The following is a 13,982-nucleotide window of genomic DNA, read 5'->3' as shown; positions in this document are numbered from 1 at the left end:
TGTTATTATTTTTGTGTGGCCGTAACCCTCTTCCGTACTTTATTGTACTTTTCTTGCTACAGCCACCAATAAAAAAAGACAACAAACACCCATTACTCTGAATCTAGAGCAATTTCCCCACAGTGATCGATAAAGATGGAGCTCATCTTTTCATTTTTTGAATTCACAGCCTCATAAACCCGTGCAAGGTGCACTGTAAAAAACATTGTACAAAAATGGTAATATTTGGTTCGTATAGCATCCTCCCGTCGGTGACAAGTTTGATGCTATTATAATGAAGGCCATGTAACCTATTTTCCGGTCGTGCTCTAGTTAAGTCTTGTTCAATGACACAGCTCTCCCTCTCCAGTCCTGTGATTATTTGTTTCTGTGAAGTGAGCTCATGCAGCTGGAGCACAGCGCCCTCTGCCTGATGTGATCATGCCTCACCAACACCACGCTCCCTCAACTCTACACTGTGTGCTGAGCTGGAGCAGGGATTCCCTTTAACGCTGCTTAAACAAACAAACAAACAAACAAACAAACAAACAATAAGAAAGGAAACCTCGTGCCAGTTAAATTTGATAGCTGTCCGGCGCACATGTCTTTATTTAAAAGTGCACGCCTTTATATGAGAGTAGAATGACATTACAACGACTGGATTTTTTTTTTTTCAACAAATTGATGAATATAGGCAAAACAAAGACGATAAACACGGGTGTGTAGTAGGAAGTACATTTACATTTACAGATACATTTAAACATCACAAAAAAACAAAACAAAAAAAAAAACAGCTATGCAAAAAGAGAAGCAAGAAAAATAGTAAAGCCGTTGGGCAAGCTATACAACAGTCTTTACCACAAATTACAGGTTAAACAGAAACACCATAAAGGATATTAACATTGCAGGTTTTGGCAGCTTCTCTGTTGTGGCTGCTAACAATAGTCAAGTCATATTTTTGTTCATTGACCCGAGCAGGAAAAAAGGGTTTCTCATTGGACTAGTTACATCTAGGCCTATGAATATGAAATTTGGCCATGAGTATCATAAAACTATTACGTATCGGAATCAGAATCAGAAATACTTGAATGATTGGGCAACATTTTGCAAGCATAATTTCCGCTTTCTGCTGAAAATGAAAAATCACAAAATTCCAACATGAACGTTGGAATGTTGGAATGCATGTTAGAATGAACCATTTCGGAGTTTATGAATTTCCGACGCCACTTTAAGGCATCACAACCGTACGTCATCACGTAGGCAGCTCTACTCCGGAAGTGAAACGCAACCCGGTCGCTGTTGTTGTTGCTGCGGTGCTTTGGTGACAGATGAAGATGCCATTGCCTGTCCAAGTATTCAATTTTCAAGTGAGAGTCTTAATATCCGCTACTTTTATACGGCGTGTAGTACAGCTGATCAAAGAGTAATGTGTTTTGTAGACTAGCCGTGTGACAGGCCGTGTTAGCCACTGGGAGTGCAGTCAGTGCCGGGGAGAGGTGGCAGGCTGTGCCGTGGTGTGGAGCTCAGCCTGTCACCGGGTCAAAACTGTTTTTAATGCCTGCCGATAAAGCCTTCTCACGGTGCTCTGTTGTGTTAGGTGGTGCCTGCAGCAGCTAACTTTGATAACATTGCTAATGTTATATATTCTTAAGTAGCTTTTACTATTTCTAACATGAGAATTCCTCCAAATGCAGGAAATGTGTGTATCTTGACATATCGATATGCTATCCTATGTGATATTATACGTTCATTATACTTATCCTATTTATTGACTATGCTAGTATTTTGTGATATAATTTTACACTCTTATATCTTCATATATTTATATTTTTATAAATTATATGTATGTACGCACACGTGTATATATATTCATACACATTAGGGATGTAAGGGTACACAAAAATCAGGGTTCGCTAAATAGCTCGGCTTGGTCAGGGTTAGGGCTTGGTTCATTTTCGGTACAGTAAGGGGAAAAAATGCAAAACATAAAATAGCTTTTCATTTTCATCCACTTTTGTAAACATCAGTGCTTTATAGATTTTCTTAAATAATAAAATGCCTATCCGTATACTCATTACTGTGGCAAACTACTAGTGATAGTAAATTCTCAAATTAATAAGAGGCTGTCAAATACCTGGATTTCAAGGCTGCTTTACAGTAAAGGGAAGCAATTTTCAGAACTTAGTAGACTGTTGTCGCTATTCTGTTATTGGCCTCTACCTGCTCTGTCATTACTTATAACTCACAATACTTTGTGAAAGCACCAGTTGTCATCATTACAATATCATCACAGTATCGATATCAAGGTATTTGGCTGAAAACATTATGGCATTTGATTTTTGTCCATATCGCCTAGCCCTAAGAGTAACCATACAAATTTAAATTCTTGGGCAAGACTTCTATTGTATAAACAAAAGTATTGATATGAAAAAAATCATATCAGTTCCATGAATATCATGAAGAGTAGAGCATCACAAATAAACGCAGAATGTTTCTGGCTTCAGGCCCCTCTGTGTTTAATGACTTCCTCCATGCAGGCGTGCACAGAGGAAATCATCATGTCCAATACAATTTACTCCACCTATAATTATGTAATAAGTTTACTGATATTTGCAGCTGTTAGGCACTTGCAGTCCACTAAGCAGTGCTCAGTGCAACAGAGTTTTGGCGTTGAAAGAAGTGCGTTTGGCAGATCCTACCACGCCATCATTTACAGTGAGAGAGACAGAATGACAGAAATGAGGGCCCACAGTCTCACTGTTCATGCTGTGATGCACAAGACAACTCAAGAGTGCTGTGGTCTGGTCCACAGGGGGCAGTTGAACCCATGCAGATCGATGCAGACCCACAGGAGGACCAGCAGAATTCCCCTGATGTCAGCTACGTGGTGGAGAATCCAACACTGGTAGGAATCTCGTCCAGCTTGTGGCAGTTTCTCATGCACGTTGTTTCTTCTTCAGCTTCTGTATGTTGTGTTTTTTGGTGGAGGAACACTATGGGAATAGCTGATGCTTCCAGTCAGAGGGGACACTTTCTTTTATAGTCCCCAATAGATATTCAACAGATTGTCGGTAAATATGCAAGTTAGACATCAATAAGAGTTCAGTAGAAAATCAATAAACTATAAATTTCTCTTCAATGTCTCATTCTTGTCTGTGTTATTATGGAACCCACTGGAGTTCTGGACATGACACGCCCACCAGTGCTGTGAATGGTCATAAAATATGTTGGTCTGTTGCCCATTTGCTAAAACAGGCTTGATATAAACTCTCACCCAGCCAGATCCCTAGCCTCACCAGACTGGCCAAGGAATACTGTGCAGAAAGAACAGCATGAATATTTCACACCATGGAATTGATAATAAATGTTGGCTTTGTGAAATTTAGACACGTGTGTGTTCCTGTGTTTCCGTCGGTGTTGTCACATTTCGTCAGTGGATCAGTTTGTTAAGGAGAATCAATCAGTTATGGTTTTGATAGTTGCTTTATCTTGCCATTATTAATGCAAAAATACCAAGCATTTGCTGTGTACAGTTTCACAAATTCTAAGATGTGTTTAGTGTTTGTCTGTAGTCTGTTAGGGCGATGTCATTATAAAATGGAAGGTATTTTTTGTTATTGACGAAAATACGCAAGGAATTTTAATCGCTCATTTGGACTCTCATTGTTTTAACATTTGATAAACAAACTGATTAGTGAAAAATAATTGCTCGTTTAACTGAAAATGAACATAGTCATTAGTTGCAGTGCGAGGAGGACCACAAGGAGAGAGATGAGGAAAACTGTGCAAAGTGAGGACATTTTGTTGCCCCTCCATTTTTCTATAGGGTTAGGGTTAGTTTAGGATTAGGTCTTAGATTAAGGCATAACATTAGCATTAGTTTTAGACTAGGACAAGGTTAGGGCTATGACTTAAATTCTGGGTTTAAGATTATTTTATTGTTATCATTTGTGCTATTATTAACATATCATTTTACAACATGTGATTAAATCCCTCGATTTTCATATTTGAATTTTTGGTTGAAACAGTCACCTTATAAAGGTGTGCCTCTGTGGCTAACAAAGTCGGTGCAATTCTTAAACCATGGAACTAATTACTGGCTTTTCCCCGGGGACTATTTTCCCTGGTGGAGGGAGCGTTTCACTCTGCCCAGTTTCAAGTCAACAAAACACACCACTGCTGCCGCGTTTAGGAAAACTAATGTGGAGGACTTTATTACAGTGATGGAATACTGGTGTGAAGAAAGTTTGAAGTCTCTGGAAGTTCCTTTTCATATCGTAGTGGAATGAATGGAAACTAATGTCTGGAGAAAAAGAAAATGATATCAGACTTCTAAAATACCACTACTTGCTTTGGTTAGAGATTAGCAGCAACATGAAGTACATACATTTTGTAAACATCAGACTAAACATGCAAAGTCACCGATATGGTGATATATAGATAGAGGTTATTTCCTGGCATGTGCTAACACAAACGTGTGTATGTGTGTGTTTAGGACCTGGAGCAGTATGCATCGAGCTACAGCGGTTTGATGCGCATTGAGAGGCTGCAGTTCATTGCAGAGCACTGTCCACAGCTCAGGGCCGAGGCCCTCAAGATGGCGCTGTCCTTCGTTCAGAGGACTTTCAACGTGGACATGTACGAGGAGATTCACTGCAAACTCACAGAGGCCACACGGTACGGCTGACAGCTTCCACGCGGCTTTCCATCATACCTGGCCAGCCATTATTTACTCTGTTGTAAAGTGGCTAAAAGAAAATTTAAAATAAGTGAAGTCTCAGTTTATGAGGTCAATCAAGCAGTTTAAAAGTCTTATTAGTAGTCTGATTTTTTTTTTACAGTTGTGTGGGTATAAAAACAGAAGGAAGACCATAAACCATATCACAAGCAACACAGAGAACGATAAGAGAGAAAAAGCAATGTTTTTTTTTTTTTTTTTTTTTTAAAGTGGAAGAAATGCCTTTAACATATATGCTAAAGACTAAATGCTAAACAATGGATAAAAAGATGCATGTTGCTGTCTATTATCTATCTAGTTAGTGTTGGGCTGAGAAATGGCTTTTGAAAATCAGAAATATCAAGACCTGGACACGTAACAGCATGTTCTCCCCGTGTCTGCGTGGGTTTCCGCCGGGCACTCCGGTTTCCTCCCACAGTCCAAAGACATGCAGGTTAGGTGAATTGGAGATACTAAATTGCCCCTAGGTGTGACTGTGTGTGTGAATGTCATTGTTTGTCTGTCTGCCCTGCGATGGACTGGCGACCTGTACAGGGTGTTTCACTGCCTTCCGCCCAATGAGCGCTGGGATAGGCTCCAGCAACCCCGCCATGACCCTTGTGAGGATAAGCGGTTTGGAAAATGAATGAATGAAATGAATGAATGAATGGACATGTAACTGTGGTATTGATCAACAGCCCTATCAAACCCCGCAGTAAAAACCTCGCTCTTATTTCAACACAAAACCTATACATTCCTGTGCCAAGTTTGTCCACAGAAACTATGATGAACAATCATGCGGAAAGAGGATATCTACATATAAACATCACTAACAAAATTTAATGTGAAAAAAATGGTTATTTAAGGTTAGAGTAAAATGTACTTTTCAAAACTAAAACTAAAACCACTGTTGTTTTTCTCAACAAAAACAGAACTAAAACTGACAAAATTCAATTAATGAGAATGTGACTAAAACCAAAAAAAAAAAAAAAGAAATGCCTGTCAAAATTAACACCAGTGCATTCTTGTGTTGACTCCAGTGGTTTGTGAGTTAATGAAAAAATACCTAGAAAAAAATAATTTATAAAAAAAAATTTCCAGTTTTATATCTGGTATAAATTGTCTCTTATTGTTGAACAGATGACCTGTTAGGTATTCTATAGATAAAAGAGCTTCTGCTGCACTGTAGCTCCATCCACCCAGTTTGGTTTGCCTGGTAACTAAAGTAAACCCTTATTTGTCCATGCATATGCACGTGTGCACAGAGAGGTCCAGGGGGCATCTGATGCTGCGGCGGAGGCAGGGGCTGCCGACCCCCCTCCCCTGGACAAAGCCTGGGCTGAGTCCACCAGGAAAAAGGCTCTGCTCAAACTGGAGAAACTGGACACCGACCTCAAGAACTACAAAGGCAACTCCATCAAAGAGAGCATAAGGTGTGTGTGTGTGTATGTGTGTGTGTGTGTGTGTGTGTTTCTGTTTTTGTATCAGCTGGCTTGTAGGGTGCTGGAAATACTCATGAGATCCTGCAAAATAATAAAGTTCAGCTGAGATTACAGCTAACATTGCACATTTTTAGCCACTGACACCCCGTTTCAGCATCAGCTGGTGCCCAGCTTTTGTCTTTTGCCACACTGCAGTGCCACGGGTGTTTGGAAAGCAAAGCAGGTCATAAACAGATGAAACGATGCTTTGATCAATACAGTGTTTGTGCAAGCACTTTTTTGACAACATATTTTATATTCCATCAAATTTGGTTGATCTCAGGGAAAACAGTATGTGATTCTTTTGGGTCTTTAGCTTGGGAACCCCTGGTTTAGGAACCTAACCCTGTCCAAATGACAGCTTATGGCAGCTTTATTTCATCTGTTAGGGTAGCACAGCTTACCTCTTTGTTATCTCTGATATTGAATTGACCTTTGTCAAGGCTGACATTACTCTGGACCAAACATCATTGTACTCACATTAACCTGAGTAGAGGTATAATCTAATCAGACAACATAGCAGAAATCATCTGTTAATTACCATGTGGGCATGTCCAAGAAAGCCCTTATCCAACCAGTATCCTAACTTTGGTTCAAGAGAGCCATCACCCAACCAGAGCCCTGACCATAACCCTGTGGGTGTGTCTTGCCCAGAACCCTGGTGAGTGCCATAATTAGTGGTGTCAAGAGATTAAAAAAATTGAGAGATTAATTAATTATGATCTGTAATTAATTGATCTAATTAATCTCTTTTTTAATCTCACCTAAAATTGCTGAGAAAAACCCTGAACTTGAGGTATTTCCCTTTAAATTCATTACATTATTGTAGCAGATCAGTCCGATGCGGGTCGGGGGGACGACCCCTCTTTTTCAAGACCCTTTTTTGGAAAAAAAAAAAAAAAAAAAATAATAATAATAATAATATGGACAAAATCTTGTTTGAATAAAAAAGCCACTGGTCGGCATCAGGCGAGCCGGCCGCGGCACCGGGTCTGGTCTGCCGGATCTGACAGGTGAGTGGCGCACACATAGCCTAGCCTACTGCCATATCAATTTTTGTTCATACGCGGCTGCAATGACTGCGCAATGCGGCCATTCGCCGGTAATCGCGGCATCAGGCGAGCCTACCTACTGGTTTACATATGCACAATACATGTATATTTGCTTAGACCCCCAATATTAGACGAGGGCGTTTTTTCAGGGCATTTTCAATGGAAAAAATATCGTCTTATATTCGGATGAATACGGTAATGTATTAACTTCGATCACGCAACCTTTTCTTCCACCTCCTCTCCTCCACAGTCAGACACACACACACGAGTCGCGACACCCCCTCCTCAACATGCGCTGCCTGTTTACAACGGACTCGGACTGTTGGGGCGGGTGTTAATCAAAACAAACCAATCATGTCTTGACCTCTTCACAGGTTGCTGGCCTCTGATTGGCCTGGCCTGTCTCTCTGACTTAAAAAAAAAAAAAAAAAAAAAAAAAAAAAAAGATCAGACTGGTGAGGCCAGCCGGACCGGACCGACAGCTGATTGGCCTGGCCGGCGACCTGTTTAAAAAAAAACAACAAAAAAAAAAACGATAGGGCAGGCCACCGGGCCAGTGACAGGCCGGCACAAACACAATGACAGCCAATCAATGTCCACTTCAGGGTGTGACTGACCATTGTTTTCCACCCCCAACAACTTAAGCACAGGAAGCCCAACGCCTACAAACCGATTTTATAAAAAGTAAAATTAGAGATTAAAAATTAGATTAACTCGATTAAAAAACATAACGCGCTAAATATGACTGTAATTAATTAATCTCAATTAACGCGATAATTTGACACCACTAGCCATAATATCACAGGGGCAGCAATAATGCCAACTTCATCTCCAAGTTTGGTAAAATGTTTAACCTCTCGTTGATATTAACTTAAATATCAATTGATATTCTGCTGAACATCTATAGAGAAGAAAAGAGTCACTCAGACAGAAAATTGAAAGTGTATCTAAATAAATGTATTGAGGCGGGTAAAAGGTCTGCCACATTTCCTTTTGTGAAAATGATTCAAGCAAAAAAGTCTTAAAAAGCATCACATTTAACTCTGTGACACTTGTATTCATCCTGGTGTTCTTGGTGCCAAGGCGCTTGTCTATTTTGATTAAGTGTTATTCAGTCATTCAGCTGAATGGGTCAGCTTTGAGGATGAAAACACACACTGTAGCTTTTTAAGTTATACTGTTTTAGCCACCTTAAGCTCCTCAGGCAGGTTAGTCCTCAGTCTTTTTGCAGATCACTGAAGGATAAAAGCTGTTAAATAATAGAAATGTTCCTTAGGTGAAAGAAAGAAAGGACACAAAATTCTGTTGACTGGTTTAATCCTCAGATTTGTATTGAAAAATACATCCAGGTTCCTTGATCCCTCAAGGGGGTGCTCAAGGTTATTGCCCCATAGAGACTGAACACAATTAAGTAGTCCCTCCAGGCCTCTTGATTGACTTTGTATAGCTTGAAGGTGACTAGGATTCTGACTGTCGTCACATCAAAAGTTCCCGTCATTTTGCTTCACACTTGATTTGTCTCGATTCAACAGAAGACGCAGACCATTTTTGTGCTATAAATGTGAATGTGTTCATCCGTATTGCAGGTGTGAATAGCAAGAAACAAGCATATTTTAGATAAAGATAAATAGCGGGAGACGTTGAGCAGCAGTACACTACACAGACATTGGGACATAATTTTAATTTTAAAAAATGAGCTTGTATAAGATATTTAAGATCGGATCAGAGATGCGGGAATCAGATTTCTTTTGTTTAAATGCTCGTGAAAGGAAATTAAAATCTCTCTTGATATAAGGGTCCCTATAGGGCAAAATCACTTCAAATGGGGGTCTGCAGCTTATTTAAAGTCAGCATGGTGGTACAGAATATGAAAAAAATGAAAATCCCTGGTGGAGATTCTTGCAGATTTTGGAGGCAGCTCCACCTGCATCTCATCTCGTTGATGTGTTATCAGTGCTCTTGCTTGCGTCAGTTTCTCATTTCCTCTCCATCTCTCTATCCTTTGTTTCCAGACGTGGTCATGATGACCTGGGTGACCATTACCTAGACTGTGGTGACCTCAGCAACGCCCTCAAGTGCTACTCACGTGCCAGGGACTACTGCACCAGCGCCAAGCATGTCATCAACATGTGTCTTAATGTTATCAAGGCAAGACAGCGACCTCTTGTAATGGAAATCTATAGGCTGTGTATAAATGGTAAAGCACAGATACTTCATTTCACAGTAGCCCAGAGGCCTGTGAGCCAGCATTTCCTGCTTGCATCGCCCCTGAATGTAATTGTCTTTGACGGCATACACTAGAGGGCAGCCTTGATGGAGATTTGTTTCCCACTGACTTTTTTCACTGTGTGTGTGTGTGTGTATTCTTGTGTGTGCTCCTGTTGATTAGGTTAGCGTCTACCTCCAGAATTGGTCTCATGTTCTCAGTTATGTCAGCAAAGCAGAGTCCACTCCGGAAATAGCAGAGGTAAGCTGATTTATTTATTTTTTAAATTTTGTTATCATTATTATTAGTAGTAGTAGTAATTTTTTTTTTTTTTTGCAAACATAAACTGCCAGTGGATTGTTTGGATTGCTGACACATCCATATTCATGTTAAGATAGTATTGTGAGCAGAAACTTTAGATTTTTTGTGCCTCAGTGGCTTGAATTAACCCTTTGAAACCCATTTATTTTCAAAGGTTTAATTTCACCCTCTTTTTTGTTTTTTGGGATTTTTTTGTTGGTTTTTTTTTTTTAAACATTTTTGGTAATTTTTATGTAATTTCACTTTAAATCGTTATGAATAGCTGTAATGTTTTACTATTTTTTGGAGTAATTTTCTTGTAATGTTTTATGAATTTTCTATTATTTTTCTTCTACTAATTGTTCGGCCATTTTCTGATCATTGTCTCGCAGCTTATTACAGATTTCTTGCTATTTATTAGATCATTTCTTGCTAATTTTCTCATCACTTTTTTCATGTTTTTAAATAAATCCAGTGCTCAGATGCCTTTCATGGGCATGTAAACACAAGAATTATAATGTTGATCCGGCATCACTTACCTGACATTTCAATATATAATTTTAATAATTACTGTTTATTACTAATAATATTATCAATATTAATAGAATAAGTACTGTTTTCTTGTAATCAAAATGTATTTGCCATAATATTTGTAGGCTAATTTTCTGTTGTCTTTCGTTATTGAAAGTGCACCCTTAAATCCTAAAGTCCCTTTATAGTTGGGGTTCTCTGATCTGATCTGAGAGTTTAGCATGAACACCATCTCTTTTCTTCCCGACTGGTTGGTGATGGTGCTTGTGTGTTCATACAAAGATGACAGCTGTTCTGAATGGAGAAATTCTACATGCCACCTTAAAAAAAAAAAAAAAATCAAACAACAACAACAAAAAAAAAACTCTAAATTTCATAAAAATTTTAGAGGGCTGGTGTGGTGAAGTTTTAGTGAATAGGACCATACTTTGATTTGTGTACAAATAACTACTTTGCGAAAATACTAATAAGATTTGCATATAATTTACATATGCATGACCATGACGGAAGCAAAGAGGCTATTTTTGGCCAGTGCTGTGACAGCTTTCCACTCAGTGCACCTAGTTAGTGGAAAGCATGGCTTGCTGAATCGGTCCTTTCAACAATATGGCATGCCTTTCCCCGCTCTTCATTTTAGTATATATGGTCCTGAATCTCAGGGGAGCATCCCATATTAATCTAATTAGTCGTGAAGCACATCCTTAACCAGGGAACCAGCCCTCAACGTCTTTTTTTAAAGCTGAAATGTGGCTAATGTTGCTTACATAATTTGCCTGATGTTGTGTTGGTTTTCAGCAACGAGGAGAGAGAGATTGCCAGAGCCAAGCAGTTCTCACCAAATTAAAATGTGCTGCAGGTAATTTCCACAAAGCTATTATGTTTTTAGAATGGCCAGCACTAACAATATGAACAACAATCTGAGCAAAGCATTCCTAAGTGTGATGGTTTTTCTTGAGGGAATTCATTAAAAGACACTGAAGCACAGTCGATTTTTTTTTTCTCCTGTGTTTGTTGACTGAGAGTAATTCTGTTACCACAGGTGTGTTTGAAGTAAATCTCAGATATACCAGTGTAGGCAGCATGATGCTTTTTTGAGCAGCTGTCACTATAGTGTATGAGCCTAAGACAGCTTTGCATTGGTTTCTCAGACAGAGAAAATGGTAGCATACCGATCATGCACCTTTCCTGGTGTAACAAAATCTGCATACTGATTTCCGTCAAATACAATTTGAGTTGTTTTCATATGGGCCTTTGGACAGTTAGAATGACATTTAAAGCAATTTGATGACTCCCCACAGCCACATAGTCAAGATGTATGAGCTACTTAGAAACTCTTTGGGGAACATTCACATAGAGCATCATGAGCAGCTGCACTGTTAATCAGCTGAGTATACCAAGTAGCTGGCAGAATGACTGAAAAAGGTGCCAAAACAAATTCCTCCTATTTTTGATCAACCAACCACACAAGGTTTTTGTCAATATGGACAGTGTTTCTCGTGTAAAAATTACAACTGGAAATATAATTTGAGTGGACTGCTCAAAGTTCCAGTATAATTGATACTAAATGAAAATTTCGTTCCGTTTCAATATCGTAGAGATCCGCTTTTATTTTGAAATTCCCATGGCAGGTTTATGTAACCATTTCTGTCTGTTGCACACTGCTTTCCTTAATGTTCAAACAGTGCCAGCACCCGGCAGATAACGGCAGCCGCGGCCAGCAGCTAAGAAAAAGACATTACACACATCTACTCTCCTCTCATTCTCCGGAATAAATCAGCAGTGTGGAAATATTTTGGATTTCGGAGAAAAGACAGGTCAACTAACAAATCGCATGCCACACACAAACAATGCCAGAACGAGAGAAAAACATGAGAAACCTTGCCAAGCACCTAAAACAGAAACATGGCATTATTATATAAATTAGCATATGATATTGTGTCATATTGATCGTTTTTCAATAACTGACTGCCTAGTTGTGGATTATCCCACACATATTATTTTATATCCTCAGTACACTCTGCATAGATAGTGATATAATAATAACAGGATGCCTTTTGTTACACAGAATTGGAAAACTGTCCATGGATTCCCCATTATTTTTATTTCCTGCCACCTGCATAATTCATGGTACATGGGACATTATATTGTGAAAATGTCATCTCTATGTCAACAGTACATGACTGAAGCTTTGTACTTACACCACACAGGAGAGGATTTGATTTTGAAGTGGTGTGCAGCTTAAATTTGAACAAGAACAGATTTTCTTGAAACTGCTATACCCTCTTAGGGCTTTACGATATGGAGGTCATAGTAATACCACCATGTGTTGTTAATATCTAATTAATTTGTTAATTGGTTATTATATATATTATTCATTAATGAAGTATTTAGAATAACATGAGATGAGGTTTAATACATCGTGGTGATTATGGCAGGACATAAGGTATCCTGTGCCTTTCCTGTATTAAAGCTCCAGAAGTAAGTAGGTACAACATGTATCAAAAGTTGAATATAAGCAAAACTGAACTTTAGTAGAGTGCTGGGTTGTTTTGTTAACTTGGTGTGATATGAGTCCACATTGGGGTGAAACATCCTCATTAGCTGCTCCGTGTTCCCCTGGGCTTCTGATGCACAATACTTCATATCTCTCCATTCACTTCCATAGCCAAACAGCTCCCAAAATAACACTTTTATCACATAAATGAAAAAAAGAACAAAGCAGATGTCATATGAAAAATAACACGTCTAGGTACCCATTTTCGAGGAGATTAAACAGGTCTTTTCTTTTTGTTTACCTGTTTGAATTGGAAAGTAGATCCGGCAGGTTGCGTCTGCAGGAAACTCGACCTGATAGTACTTCCACAAATAATTGTATTTACACAAAACAAAGGCTACCAGGACTTTTATATTGACGATTATATTTATATTGATGATCTTTTATATTGACTTTTGTATTGCTGATCTGCTTTGTTTGTAGGGTTGTTTTTTTGGCACTCAGAATGTTATTTTTGGAGCTGTTTTGTTGCACTACAGAAGTGACTAGAGCGATACAAATCCAGTATTATGGATTACCAGCCCAGAAGGGCATGGAACAACTAATGAGGATATTTGTCTACCATGTGGACTCATATCACACCCAGGGAACTAAACAACCCAACACTCTACCCAAGTTCAAGTTTGCTTTAAACTGTAGAAACAAAAAAGAAACAATTGAATCAGTGGGTTGGAGTAAATAGCACACATATAAATGGGCAGAAAATGAAATTAGTAGTAATGGTTAAGATGAAAAAAACAGCATTGTGTTAATTATGTTACTCTGTCTTTCTGGCGTAAGCTGATTAAATGGTTGTTTGAATTAATTGTAATTTAGTTTGCCCCCCTGTGTGTGTCCAGGCCTCGCGGAGCTGGCTTCCAGAAAATACAAACAAGCTGCAAAGTGCTTCCTGCTGGCCTCCTTTGACCACTGTGACTTCCCTGAGGTGAGAGCCTGGCTGCAGAAACACTTTGAAAAATGCAATCTTTGCTTTCTCTTCCTGCTGAACTACTTCCTCTCACACATCCCTCAGCTAGTGATGGCAACAAAAAGTCAAAATTCAAGACCATTCATATAAGGCCTGCATCTCCTCACAGCAGAAACAATGAACTAAGGCATGATGGATAGTCCTCAGCAGGCCTACATGGCAAAATCAAAACCTAACAGACCTAGATGGAAATTG

The 13,982-nt window shown here is 39.0% G+C and overlaps 1 protein-coding gene across 1 annotated transcript in view; it reads left to right on the top strand.

Annotated features, from left to right (window-relative positions):
• Positions 1–1,233: 1,233 nt before the first annotated feature.
• Positions 1,234–13,982, top strand: part of LOC115378015 (COP9 signalosome complex subunit 1-like) — a 40,989-nt gene continuing 28,240 nt past the window's right edge. The window contains exons 1-8 of the mRNA XM_030078126.1: positions 1,234–1,346; positions 2,792–2,884; positions 4,475–4,656; positions 5,962–6,129; positions 9,242–9,377; positions 9,619–9,696; positions 11,062–11,122; positions 13,660–13,745. Coding sequence (XP_029933986.1) covers positions 1,308–1,346; positions 2,792–2,884; positions 4,475–4,656; positions 5,962–6,129; positions 9,242–9,377; positions 9,619–9,696; positions 11,062–11,122; positions 13,660–13,745 — 843 coding nt within the window. The 5' untranslated portion in view covers positions 1,234–1,307. The remainder of the gene's footprint in view (positions 1,347–2,791; positions 2,885–4,474; positions 4,657–5,961; positions 6,130–9,241; positions 9,378–9,618; positions 9,697–11,061; positions 11,123–13,659; positions 13,746–13,982) is intronic.

This window comes from Myripristis murdjan, chromosome 19, assembly GCF_902150065.1.
Source record: "Myripristis murdjan chromosome 19, fMyrMur1.1, whole genome shotgun sequence".
NCBI lineage: Eukaryota > Metazoa > Chordata > Actinopteri > Holocentriformes > Holocentridae > Myripristis > Myripristis murdjan.
Note: the sequence above shows the minus strand (reverse complement) of the source record. Positions and strands in the feature narration are given on the sequence as shown.